The sequence below is a fragment of the Protobothrops mucrosquamatus genome, unplaced genomic scaffold (assembly GCF_001527695.2).
Source record: "Protobothrops mucrosquamatus isolate PMUCROS unplaced genomic scaffold, P.Mucros_1.0 scaffold2618, whole genome shotgun sequence".
In the NCBI taxonomy this organism is placed as follows: domain Eukaryota; kingdom Metazoa; phylum Chordata; class Lepidosauria; order Squamata; family Viperidae; genus Protobothrops; species Protobothrops mucrosquamatus.
In genome coordinates, this window is record NW_015388672.1 from 90,750 (window position 1) to 105,055 (window position 14,306).

At 44.7% G+C, this 14,306-nt stretch overlaps 1 protein-coding gene across 1 annotated transcript in view; it reads left to right on the forward strand.

Annotated features, from left to right (window-relative positions):
* SETBP1 (SET binding protein 1) overlaps positions 1-14,306 on the forward strand; it is a 275,749-nt gene that overhangs the window by 79,132 nt on the left and 182,311 nt on the right. The window contains exon 2 of the mRNA XM_029285964.1: positions 9,311-9,340. Coding sequence (XP_029141797.1) covers positions 9,311-9,340 — 30 coding nt within the window. The remainder of the gene's footprint in view (positions 1-9,310; positions 9,341-14,306) is intronic.

Genomic DNA, 14,306 nt, shown 5'->3' on the forward strand with positions numbered 1-14,306 from the left:
CTTTGGGGTAAGGGAAGGTCAGTTGTAAATCACGGATGGTAAGTCAAGGGCTACTTGCAACCTCAATTGAAGTGAACTTTGGTGTCAGTCTAGCCATTAATCCTTTAACCAATCGGGTCAACTATATTGTGAAACCAAGGAGAGCATAATGCAGTAAATGATGATGATGATGATGATGATGATGATGATGATGATGATGTTGGAAGGGACCTTGGAGGTCATCCAGTCCAACCTCCTACTCAGGCAGGAAACCCTATACCATTTCAGACAAATGGCCATCCAGTCTCTTCTTAAAAACCTCCAGTGTTGGAGCATTCACTGCTTCTGGAGGCAGGTTGTTCCACTGGTTAATTGTTCTCACTGTCAGGAAATTTCTCCTTCTAGGCTCGATCTCTCCTTGAGTTGGAAGGGACCTTGGAGGTCATCTAGTCCAATCCCCTGCTCAGGCAGGAGACCCTATAACAGGGGTAGGCAACCTTGGCTCTTTTATGACTCGTGGACTTCAACTCCCAGAATTCCTGAGCCAGCGTGACTCAGCTTGGAAACCTCTCCCTTTCCCCTCAGCATGGCTGGCTCAGGAATTCTGGGAGTTGAAGTCCACGAGTCATAAAAGAGCCAAGGTTGCCTACCCCTGCCCTATAACATTTCTGACAATTGGTTGTCCTATCTCGTCTTAAAAGCCTCCAGTTTTGTAGCATTCACCGCTTCTGGAGGCAGGTTGTTCCACTGGTTAATTGTTCTGTCAGGAAATTTCTCCTTAGTTCCAGGTTGCTTCTCTCCTTGATTAGTTTCCATCCATTGCTTGTATTTTCCCTTCTAGATTGTATGAATCGAACTGTCTCAGCCTCTGTCTCCTGAGAATGAGCGGGGGGATGGACTAGAAGACCTTCAATGTCCCTTCCAGCTTCGATTCTATCCTATCCTATCCTACTCTACTCTACTCTACTCTACTTTATCCTATCCTATCCTATCCTATCCTATCCTATATATCTATTCTATTCCATTCCATTCCATTCTATATTCTATTCTATTCTATCCTATTCTATCCTATTCTATCATATCCTATCCTATCCTACCCTACCCTACCCTACCCTACCCTATCCTATCCTATCCTATCCTATCCTATTCTAATTGACATTAAAGGACGAAAAAGAGAGACTCGTACCAATTAGAAAGTTTTTGCAGCGGTCTCGGTTTTGGCTGCAATGGGGACTAAATTTAGAATAGCTTGAAATGTCCGTAACGAGCATCACATGTCATAACCCAGGACAGAATGTGCTGATCCCGAGGGACACGGTTTCTAACATTGTTTCTTTATAGCCACTTCTCCGGAACTCAAAGCTCTTGCTGTTCCCTTGTTTTTATTTCATTTATTTTTATTGTTGATTAAGTTTCAACAACAGCAATTTAAAATACAAGGTTGGAGCCCAAAGGGAAAAAAAATGGGGAAACTTTCTAACCAGTGACACACATACACACACACACAAAAAAACAACAACAACAAGTAAAAATAATCTTAAAAAGTTACTTCCAACTCTCTCCCATAAGGATACAGGTATATAATAAAACACTCTCTTGTTTTAACAGATAAGAGAACTAAAATATAAAAGGCATACATAGCCGTCAGTCAGATAATATTACCAATATATAATATCATGGTGTCTTACTCTAAATGAGACATAACCCATAAATACATCACTTTAACTATTCCACAAATGCATATAATAACAATAATAATAATAATAATAATAATAATAATAATAATAATAATAATAATAATAATAATAATAATAATAATAATAAAGTAATAAAGTTGGAAGGGACCTTGGAGGTCATCTAGTCCAACCCCCTGCTCAGGCAGGAATCCCTATACTATTTCGGACGAATGGTTGTCCAGTCTCTTCTTAAAAACTTCCAGTGTTGGAGCATTCACAGCTTCTGGAGGCAGGTTGTTCCACTGGTTAATTGTTCTAACTGTCAGGAAGATTCTCCTTAGTTCTAGGTTGCTTCTCTCCTTGATTAGTTTCCATCCGTTGCTTCTTGTCCTGCCTTCAGGGGCTTTGGAGAATAGCTTGACTCCCTCTTCTTTGGGGCAGCCCCTGAGATACTGGAAGGCTGCTATCATGTCCCCCCTCATCCTTCTCTATATCTTTGATATAGATATATAGATATAGATACAGATCTGAAAAGAAATACAAATGATCTCCCGCTGCCAGAAATACACCCTTTTTTTAAAATGAGCTCCTGGATAGAGTTTAATGAGATTTGATTATACATTTAAACTCAGCTATTCTTAAGGTCCAAGGTGACACACAGTTCCTTGGCATTTGATATTTTATGTGTGTCATAAAGCAAACAAACGTTTAACTGTGAAGTCAGACGGGAGTCTTGGCACGCTCGTGGAGATGCCACTGGTATTACTCAAGAATGCCAGAACAAAGTTCATCGTGTGTGTGTGTGTGTGTGTGTATATGTATGTATGTATGTATGTTTGTATGTATGTATGTATGTATATATATATATATATATATATATATATAATATATATATATATATATACATGTATACATACATGCATGCATGCATATACACATACATACGTACGTACACACATATATGTGTGTGTGTGTATAATATATATTTTTTTAGGAAAATAAAGATGAGCGTAAAGGAACAATGTGTTGTACCTCGAACAGAATGACGTCAAAATTACGTTCACCAGCCTAACACCACGTGTCACCCACACCCGGCCCAGGTCGGCCGTTGGACGAATCAGATAGGGTTCGCGTGCACACCTGTGTAAAACGTTAGTGGCGACGCACCTGTCCTAGATTGTGTGCAAAAGAGATGTGGGGGTAATATTTGCCCCAATAAAATTGCCCATTTGGAAAAACGGTGCACGGATGCCCCAAGTGCACAGCTGCACCCTTCACACTGATTTTGTTTTGTCTTCGCCTCGGCTGGAACCAGGTTGCCAGATAAGGGGGTAGGAAAAGAAACAGGATGGGAAGATGGGCATACAACAGTCCTCCCCTTACGACCACAGCTGAGCCCAAAATTGATCTTGCTAGGTGAGAAATTTTTTAAGCGAGTTTTGCCCCATCGTACGGCTTTTCTCACCAGGTTGGTTTTTAAATTAGTAACCCCGTCGTTAATGTGACTCTGGCTTCCCCTGCTTGTCAGAAGGTCGCCAAAAAGGGATCACATGACCCCCTCCCGGCACATTGCAGATGTCATAAGTGTGAGTCAGTTGGCACCCCTCCAAATGTCCGTCAGGTGAGCATGGTGGGCACGCTGCAAGGGTCGTTAAGTGTGAAACGCGGTCCTAAGTCCACGTTCTCAGTGCTGTTGTAAGTTTGAACGAACTGTTGTCAGTTGCCCTGAAACCTCCCAGGTGTCTGGTGCTTCTACTCACTTCTCTGCCAGTTGTGAGTTGTGTTAGGAGAAGAAAAAGCAAGTGGAAGGGCACCTGCAGAAGGAAGGAAGGGTGGGAAGCCGAAGTCCCCGGGCAGGTTAATCTTCAACAAAAACTGAATTTCAGAGGTGGAGACTTGACCTTTCCTATAATTGGCGCAGGAGATTCAGACAGGAGTTTTGACTCGCCCAGGTTCTGCAGCTCTTGTGAGTGTGTGCACTTGGGCGTGACCCTTAATGCCGTAGCGACGTTCTGGATCAGCCTGGAAGCCTGTCTTGACTCCTTACAGGTAATCCTCGACTTAACGGCTACCATTTGACCCCACAAATTTCCGTGCTTAAGCGAGACAGTTGTTCAGTGAATTTTGCCCCATTCGACCACCAGTCTCCCCGTAGTTGCTCCGCAAATCCCTGCAGTTGTTAAACGAGTAATGCGGTCGTTAAATGAATTCGGCTCCCTCCGTTGACTCTGCTTCTCAGAAGGTCCCAAAAGGGGGGGGGGAAATCACATGAACCCTGCAACCGTCATAAATATGAACCGGTTGCCAGGCGTCCGAATTTTGATGAAGGATGCTGCAAGGGTGGGAAAAATAGACATAAGTCTCTTTTTTTCAATGTCGTCGTAACTGTGAAGCGTCCCTAAGGGAACCGTTGTAAGTTGGGGACTAGCTGTATTCTCGTTCCCATGAGATCTGCTCAGATTCTTCTGGAGATCCCTCCTAGCCCGGATAGAAATAGACCAGCTGTTTTGTGTGTCAGCTATGAACAGTCTACACCAGTGTTTCTCAACCTTGACAATTTTAAGGCATGTGGACTTCAGCTCCCAGAATTCCACAGCCAGCATTGCTGGCTGTGGAATTCTGGGAGTTGAAGTCCACATGCCTTAAAATTGTCAAGGTTGAGAAACACTGGTCTACACAATCAGGGGTGTTGGTTGTAAACCACTGGAAAAGGATGCTGGAAGAATCTCTCCCAGCCAGCCTAATCTTGTTAGAATTGGGGAGTTCCGGAATATATTTATTTGTATCCTGCCTTTATTATTTTTTACAAATAACTCAATATGGCGAACATATTCAGCACACCTTCCTTCTCCTATTTTCCCCATAACAACCACCCTGTGAGATGGGTTGGATTGAGAGAGAGAGAGAGAGAGAGAAAGAGGAAGAGAGAGAAAGAGGAAGAGAGAGAGAGAGAGAGAGAGAGAGAGACACTGGGGCCAAGGTCAGCTAGCTGGCTTTCATGGCCAAGACAGAACTAGAACTCACAATCTCCTGGGGATTGTCATCCAGTTGGCTTTCATGCTAGGACTAGAACTCACAGTGCCCTGGATATTGGTTCAAAGTCACCCAGCTGGCTTTCATGCCTAAACTGGGACTAGAACTCACCGTCTCCTGGTGATTGGCCCAAAGTCACCCAGCTGGTTTTCATGCTTAAGGCAGAACTAGAACTCACCATCTCCTAGTGATTGTCATCCAGTTGGTTTTCATGCCTAACCCAGGACTAGAACTCACAGGGCCCTGGAGATTGGTTCAAAGTCATCCAGCTGGCTTTCATGCCTAAAGTGGGACTAGAACTCACAGTCTCCTGGTGATTGGCCCAAAGTCACCCAGTTGGCTTTCATGCCTAAGGCGGAACTAGAACTCACCATCTCCTGGTGATTGGCCCAAAGTCACCCAGCTGGCTTTCTTGTCTAAGGCAGGACTAGAACTCCCAGTCTCCTGGTTTTCTAGGCCAGCACCTTAACCACCACACCAAACATGCAAGTCAGGAAGAGGTGCAGCTTCTTTTAAGGAGCAACCAACAAATAGAGAGAGATCTGCTTCGGATTTGAAGAAGTGATCCGCGAAGTAGAACACACGGATCAATTCAATTTACCCAATCTTTGGGTTGCCTTTTGTCTTCACTTTGCTTTTTTTTCCTTTTCACCCACTCGCTTTAACCGTACAGAAGCTATTTCTTTTTTCTTATTTTTTTTTTCTCAAGCCACCCAGAGGACTCGGTCATCATTCTTTTCACGGCAGCGAAGGAATCCGAATTCAAGCGGCTTTAATAACAGCGACCACGTCATCCCAGTCCGTAGCTCAACGTGCTTCGTGCCGTAGCTCCCCTTTGTCCCTCCCTCTCCACCCAAGGCAACCACTCGGTTGCAGGGAAGGCAGTGATATTTGGTTCCCCCCCTCCTAGGGGCAGTGTCCTGAGAGTCACAGAGTGAAGCAGGAGAAGAAAAGTTAGATTTATACGCCGGGATTTTTGGGGGTGGGGTCGTGGTGGGAATCCTAGTTCAGCCTAGGACAGTGGTGGCGAACCTGTGGCACGCGTGCCAGAAGCGGCACTCAGAGCCCTCTCTGTGGGCACACAGACCATGCCATCCCTCTTCAACCAGCCGCCCACTAACTCGCCGAGGTCCCACATGGCCGGATGCATCCCAGCACCCATGCGCTCGCTGGCCTCTGTGTGCGGGGGCCGATGGTGTAAGGCAGCAGCCTCCCCTACCCCTGCCACACCTTGCCCTGTGACAATGGTACCCCCACCCTGCCTCGCCTTGCCTCACCCCGCAGGACGAGCCTCCTGCCCACCGCCCCACTTGGCAGAGACCCCTTGGATCTCCCCCAACCCTGCCCGGCCCCCACAGGCGTCCCTCCCTACGAGCAACATTGAGGTAATGACGCCCACCTTGGCCACTCCCACCCAATCTGCCATGACCACCATAGCCACGCCCACCCAGTGGGCCACACCCACCTGGCACCCGGCGATAAATAAGTGGGTTTTGGGTTGCAGTTTGGGCACCCGGTCTCTAAAAGGTTCGCCATCACTGGCCTAGGACCAGGTTGCCAACGGGAGGAAAAATCGCAAAGGTGGTTTGTCACCCAGGGGAAATGCAAACCAGTGTGCTGCTCCCACCTCTGGCTTTTGGCCTGCCGTGCGTGATTAATGTCTTGCACCCAGTACCCAACTGATGCCATTGCTACACCTGGTCTGGCTTTTCACACATCAGAGGCCTCCGCCTGACTCCTGGGATCATCCTCAAAGGGCTTCCAGGATGAACTTGGAAGGAGATCTTGGAAGGAGGCTGCGATGTCCCTCCTCGTGATGCTACCTAGTTGGGTTGTGAAACGGCTTCAAGAAAACCATCAACCTCTTCCTCCTCCTCCTCCTCCTCCTCCTCCTCCTCCTCCTCCTCCATTCAATTAAAAGCTGTGGCAAGAAAGGTCGTAAAACGGAGCAAAACTCCCTTAACAACCGTCCCCTCTTAGCAGCGGACGTTTTGGGCTCCACTGTGGCCGTACCCGTATCGAGTCTCCCCCGTGGAGGGTTTGTTTTTTGTTGTTGTTTCTTTGCTTTTTTGGTTTCCTTTTCCATTTATTTCTTTTTAATTGTTAATTCAATTTTACAGATTGGATTTGATTGTAGTTTTTTAATTTTTGTCAGACGATGGGCCTGGGTCTATCCCAAGCGGGTTTGAACGCGGTTCCCGGGCATTGACCCGTTTACTTCTGCCGAAAGTGGCTTCCGATGACTCTTTCTGCGAAGTCGTACTTTCTGACGTACGTGACTTTGGAACTTCTCTCCGGCGAAGTTGAGGGTTAGGGTTAGGGTTAATATTGACCTGTTACTTCTGCCGTAGTGGCTTCCAATTACTCTTTCTGCGAAGTCGTACTTTCTGATGTACGTGACTTTGGAACTTCTCTCCGGCGAAGTTGAGGGTTAGGGTTAGGGTTAGCATTGACCCTTTACTTCTGCTGGAAGTTGTTTCCAATGACTCTTTCTGTGAAGTCGTACTTTCTGATGTGCCTTTGGAACTTCTCTCCGGCGAAGTTGAGGGTTAGAGTTAGGATTAGGGTTAGCATTGACCCGTTACTTCTGATGGAAGTGGCTTCCAATGACTCGTTCTGTGAAGTCGTACTTTCTGACGTGACTTTGGAACTTCTCTCCTGCAAAGTTGAGTGGGGGTTGATGCTCCCCTTAGTTCTAACTGTAGTAGTTAGGAAGCAAGACAGACCGAGGCTGGAGAAGTCCCTCTGAGCGAGAAACAGGGTCACCCCCGAATCAAGGTTGCCCCTTTCATGTCAGAAGCGTAGTAGCGTGGCATCTCACCTTCGGATCCAGCACCTTAAGAGTGCTCAAGACTGTTTCGGGAGCAGAGAAGCCCAAGCAGATGCCAGCTGGGAATCTGGAATTCTGGACTAGCCCAGTGCAAAGGATAGCGGGAATATTTTATCCGTCTTTGGCCATTTCAGCCGAGAGAGAGAGAGAGAGACCCTTGGCAGAAACGGCTGCCAAGACGCCGAGCTTTGTGAACAGCTGCGGTGTGGTGGCTTGGAGATACCGTGTGCGTTGCCAGAGGGGGCGAGTTAATCCTTCGCCACCAGCTATTTTGCTCTTTCAACACCTCCACCCTTCTCTACCCCACATTTACACACACACACACACACACACACACACAGAGAGAGAGAGAGAGAGAGAGAGAGAGAGAGAGAGAGAGAGAGAGAGAGTTGTATATACATGGACACATCCCAAAGGATGATGATGATGATGATGATGATGATGATGTTGATGATGATGATGATGATGATGATAAAAAGTTGGAAGGGACCTTGGAGGTCATCTAGTCTAACCTCCTGCTCAGGCAGGAAACCCTATACCATTTCCGACACATGGTTGCCAATGTCTTCTTAACAACTTCCAGTGTTGGAGCATTCACAACTTCTGGAGGCAGGTTGTTCCACTGATTAATTGTTCTGACTGTCAGGAAATTTCTTCTTAGTTCTAGGTTGCTTCTCTCCTAGAGTTTCCATCTGTTGCTTCTTGCCCTGCCTTCAGGTGCTTTGGAGAATAGTTTGACTCCCTCTTTTTTGGGGCAGCCCCTGAGATATTGGAAGACTGCTATCCTGTCACCCCTAGTCCTTCTCTCCATTAAACTAGAGTAGACGTACCCAATTCCAGCCACCGTCCTTTACATGCTTTAGCCTCCAGCCCCCTAATCATCTTTGTTGCTCTTCTCTGCACTCTTTCTAGAGTCTCAACATCTTTTTTACATCGTGGTGACCAAAACTGGAGGCAGGATTCCAAGTGTGGCCTTACCAAGGCATTGTAAAGCGGTATTAACCCTTCATGTGATCTTGATCCTATTCCCTCTATTAATGTTGCCTAGCACTGTGTTGGCTTTTGGGCAGCTGCAACCCTCGGCTGGCTCCCATTTAAGTGATTGTCCACTAGGACTTCAAGATCCCTCTCACAGTTGCTACTATTGAGCTAGGTACCACCTATACTAGTTAGCCAGTAGATGCAGATCCTTTAATTTGGATGGAACAAATGGGTGAACTCAGTGTCCCCTTCCAGTTAAGTAGTCTAGATACCAAAGAAGTTTTGTCCAGAGAAGTAAGCCAGACAGATTCTGGTTGAGCTGGAGAAGATTGACATAAGACCTTCAATAACAAAACCAGTGTCCCTTCAATGGGTATTTTCCACATGACCATCTATTGGCGATGCTGTTCTTTTCATTGAGCAGGACAGGACTTAGTCTGCAGGACATCACTTGGTCTACCTTGATTATCACAGCTAAGGGGAAACTCCTCCCTTTGAGATATTATTTGAGAACTTCTTCTCCAGCATGATGAGTGGAGAATCCACCAATGGGTTTTGCTTGTCTTCTGCCCGTAGACTAAGTCAGCCAATTTTGCTCCGCCTCTCCTCTTGAGACCTCCCCTTCCCAGTCTCGACTTAGTCTTAGCCCTATCAGACAGATTTTCCTTGGCTCCTGAATCGAATATTGGATCAGGTTGTATTTTTCTTTACTTTAATTCGAGGGGGGGGGAGAGTTGCAAGAAAACAGAGGGCCTCTTAATTTTTTTTCCTCGAAGAAGTATTTAGTACCGCTTTAGAAAACCCTAGTGAGGCCTCACCTGGAATACCGCAGCCAATTTTGGTTACCGTATTACAAAAAAAGATGCTGAGAGTTTGGAAAAAAATCAGAGAAGAGCAACTAAGATGATCCAAGGCCTGGAGACTAAAACATACAAAGAACGGCTGCGGGACTTGGGTTTGGCTAGTCTAAAGAAGAGAAGAAATAGGGGAGACATGATAGCAGTGTTCCAGTATCTGAGGGGCTGCCACAAAGAAGAAGGGGGTCACATTATTCTCCAAAGCACCAGAGGGCAGGACGAGAAACAATGGTTGGAAACTGGCCAAAGAGAGAAGCAACCTGGAATTAAGGAGAAAGTTCCTGACAGTGAGGACAATCAACCAGTGGAACAGAAGTTGCCTCCAGAAATCGTGAGTGCTCCATCACTGGAGATTTTTAAGAAGAGACTGGACAGTCACCTGTCTGAGATGGTGTAGGTTCTCCTGCTTGAGCAGGGGGCTGGACTAGAAGACCTCCAAGGTCCCTTCCAGCTTCTATTCTATATATAAGATTGGATGTAGAGTTTTGAAAGGACACTCATGCTCTACTCGGTTTGGGACAAAAGTTTTAGACGAGCCGGGGGAAAAAGCGACAGGAGGCAACCCCAGTAAAATTGAAAATCACTTAGAGGACTTCCAAGAGGGAAGAGTGTACTTCCCTCCAGGGAAATCATGTAGCTGCTTCTTGGTGGAACAATCATCTGACACTTCTTGAGTGTTTTTTATCTTGGAGTAGAAGACACAGAGATGTTAGAGAGTAAGGCAATCTGCTCATCTCACAGCAGGTGACATCCTTCACGGTGGCTTCCAGCTGGGATTTCAAGTCCACCCTTAAGTGGCCCAGTTTATCTTCAGAGGAGACAGGTGAAGGAGGAGGGAATGTAACAGAGGAACAGTTGGAAGGGACCTTGGAGGTCTTCTAGTCCAGCCCCCTGCTCGAGCAGTAGACCCTACGCCATTTCAGACAAGTGGCTGTCCAGTCTCTTCTTGGAAACCTCCCGTGATGGAGCACCCACCACTTCTGGAGGCAGGCCGTTCCGCTGATTTATTGTCAGGAGATTTCTCCTTATTTCTAGCTTGGATCTCTCCTTCTTCGTTTCCATCCTCCATTGCTTCATATTGTATTTATTCCAACTTTATTTATTTATTTTATTATAACTCTATTTAGAGCGGTTGCTAAATGAATCGATTTTCACCTGTAAATTATTCAGAGTAGTGTGTCCTTAGGCTCTGGCTGATGGAAGCTTTTTGTGTGTGTGTGTGTAAAGTTTTTGTTATTTTTTTTTCATACAATTCAGTAGCATTTATTCAACAAAGGTGTTGTCTGGGTTTACCATTCACAAATACAAATTTAATTCCTAATCCTTTGTTCTAGTCTAGTCTAGTCTTGTCTAGTTTAGTGAAGAGAAGGACGAGGGGGGACATGATAGCAGTGTTCCAGTATCTCAGGGGCTGCCCCAAAGAAGAGGGAGTCAAGCTTTTCTCCAAAGTGCCTGAAGGCAGGACAAGAAGCAACGGATGGAAACTCATCAAGGAGAGAAGCAACCTGGAACTAAGGAGAAACTTCCTAACAGTGAGAACAATTCATCAGTGGAACAACCTGCCTCCAGAAGCGTTGAATGCTCCAACACAGGAAGTTTTTAAGAAGAGACTGGACAGCCATTTGTCTGAAATGGTACAGGGTTTCCTGCCTGAGCAGGGGATTGGACTAGATGACCTCCAAGATCCCTTCCAACTTTATTATTATTATTATTATTATTATTATTATTATTATTATTATTATTACTATTACTACTACTACTACTACTACTACTACTACTACTACTACTACTACTATGGATCATCGCACAGTCAGCCAAATGTTCAGACTGGATCTGGCATTTTTGTCTACCTATCGAGTCCTTCCCAAGGACCTGGGCTAGGCAGATGTGGATGTTTGATGGTATTACAGATATCATCACAGGATGGAAGCAGTTCCTAGTAAGGCCGCCTTTTGCAATTGACTAATGGTGAATTTGTCAATGCCAATGGTGTTCAAGTGGTGCCCCAGTTGTTTTGAGATTGCACCCAAGGCACCTATTACTATTGGTACTACCCTTGCTTGCCTTTGCCACAGTCTTTCTATTTCTATTTGTAGGTCTTTGTATTTTGTGATCTTCTCCAGTTCTTTCTCATCTATTATTATTATTATTATTATTATTATTATTATTATTATTATTATTATTATTATTATTATTATTATTATTATTATTATTATTATTATTATTATTATTATTATTATTATTATTATTATTATTATTCTCTCCAGCCATTGATAAAATAAGTCCCAAGTTTGAAAGTATTCTGTTTCTTCTTTTTCTTTCAACCTCAAAGTAAGACTGTCCATTTCTGCACATTCTAGTATTTTTTTTTTTAATTATTTCTTCCTCTGGGGGTGTTTCTTCCATTTTTCCAGTATGGTGCGAATATGATTCTTGCCGCTGTTTATCACATGTAAAATCCAAGTATATACTTTGTTTATCAATCCTTTTTTTGGCCGATGGAAGCTTTTTGAAACTTCTCCAGATCGCTTGGAACAAAACTTCCCAACTTTTTTTAACCAATGGGCCGATACCTTTCTTTCTTAGTTTTGGTTCCCGCGGTCTCCTTTAGAAAAATCTGGAGAAGCTCAGATCGAATTTTTCAATGATTTTGGGATATCCTTCCTTCCTTTCTCCCCCCTCTCCCTTTCTCCCCTCCAGTTTTAATGCTTTTACCGGTAATTAGTCAAAAACAAGTCGTTTCATTTACTCTGCATTTTTATTTTTTTTATTTTTTACATCTCTTAAACAAATGTTAGCTTGCAGATTTCATAATATCTGGAGGACACCCACTTCGGAAAATGCCGGTTTCAACAAAGCTTACTTTTGACAGATAGACCCCAGGGTGTTTTAGCTGGCTTGTTCTCACCTAAGGAGTTGTGGGTTCTTTGAACGTGGTCGAGATCTGTGCAAACCCCCCCCCCCCCACAAATGTCCCTTTCCCTCCATTGGCATGTTGATTAATTAAAAAAACCCATTAATAATAGATAATTATCCCGCTTTTATTTTTGTGCAGTTCCAGGCAATGGATATAGTGCTTGTTCCTGTTATTTTCACTCCTGTAGTGACTTTTGAAATAAGCTGGGCTGTTAGAGTAAGATTGTCCTCGACTTACAACAGCTTGTTAAGTTACAACAGCAACTGAACAAAGTGACTTACGACCGTTTTTCACACTTACGACCGTCGCAACATCTCCGTGGTCATGTGATCAAAATTTGGACGCTTGGCCACTGACTCATATTTACGACGGTTTGCAGCGTCCCCGGGGGGGGTGTCACGTGATCCCCTTTTGCGACCTTCGGACAAGCAAAGTCAACGGGAGAAGCTGGATTCATTTAACAACCGCGTGGCTAACCTAACAACTGCAGTGATTCACTTAACAACTTTGGCCAGGAAGGTCGTAAAACGGGTGCAAAACTCACTGAACCAATGTCTCACTGAGCAACAGAAACATTGGACTCCATTCTAGTCGTAAGTCGGGGACTGCCTGTAGTCCGTAGTCCTTCAGCTGGCTGCTTTGTCTTCCAGTTTCTGCTCCTGCTCCTTTAACCACTACACCGAACTGCCTCTCCGATTTAGCTTTTTTTAAAAAAACGATTCCTTTCTCCCGGCCGTGATTCTGATTCAAACCGACGTTGCTGCCCCAACAATACAGAGAAGTGACAATACAGGGAGTCCTCGACTTAACGACTAGAATTTGGGCCAGATTTTTTGTTCCTAAGCAAGGCAGTGAGCCGGGCCCAATTTTATGACCTTTTTCGCCATACCTGTTCAGCAAATACTGCTAAAAGTTTCTGTTGCTAGGTGAGACATTTGTCAAGTGACTTTTGCCCCCTTTTACGACCTCCCTTGCCAAAGTTGTTAAGTGAATCACTGCAGTTGTTAAGGTAGTAATAGAACAGAACAGAATATTGGAATGGGATGGAATAGAATAGAATAGAATATTAATACAATTAGAAATAGAATAGAATACTAATACAATTAGGAATAGAATAGAATAGAATATTAATACAATTAGGAATAGAATAGAATAGAATAGAATAGAATAGAATAGAATAGAATAGAATAGAATAGAATAGAATAGAATATGGTGTGGAGTGGAGTGGAGTGGAGTGCAGTGGAGAGTGGAGTGGAGTAGAGTAGAGTAGAGTAGAATAGAATAACAGAGTAGAAAGGGACCCTGGAGATCTTCTAGTCCAACTACCTGCTCAAGCAGAAGACCCTACCACCATTTCAGACCAATGGCTGTCCAGTCCCTTCTTAAAAACTTCCAGTGTTGGAGCATTCACCGCTTCTGGAGGCAGGTTGTTCCACTGGTTAATTGTTCTAACTGTCAGGAAGTTTCTCCTTACTTCTAAGTTGCTTCTCTCCTTGATTGGTTTCCATCCATTGCTTCTTGTCCTGCCTTCAGGGGCTTTGGAGAATAGCTTGACTCCCTCTTCTTTGGGGCAACCCCTGAGATACTGGAATACTGCTATCATGTCCCCCCTCGTCCTTCTCTTCATTAGACTAGACATACCCAATTCCAGAAACCGTTCCTTACATGTTTTCGCCTCCAGTCCCCTAATCATCTTTGTTGCTCTGTCTCCTGCTTGGAAGCAGAAATGGAAGGGAGAACTCCCCCTGAGATGTTTCTCTGTGGCTTTTGGCTGGCCAGGTCTGTCTCCTTTGCCCTATAATCCCCATGACCTCAAATGGCCAGCAGAGAATGGAAAGGCCATCCAGATGATCAGTCATTGCCAGCGTTTAGTAGAGACCCCAGGATGGGGGGGGGGAAGGAGAGAGAGAGGGAGATAGTTAGATAGAGATAAATAGGTAGGTAGGTAGAGGGAGATAGAGAGGGAGAGAGAAGGTGATCAAGAGGAGAGGGGGAGGGAGATAGATAGATAGATAGATAGATAGATAGATAGA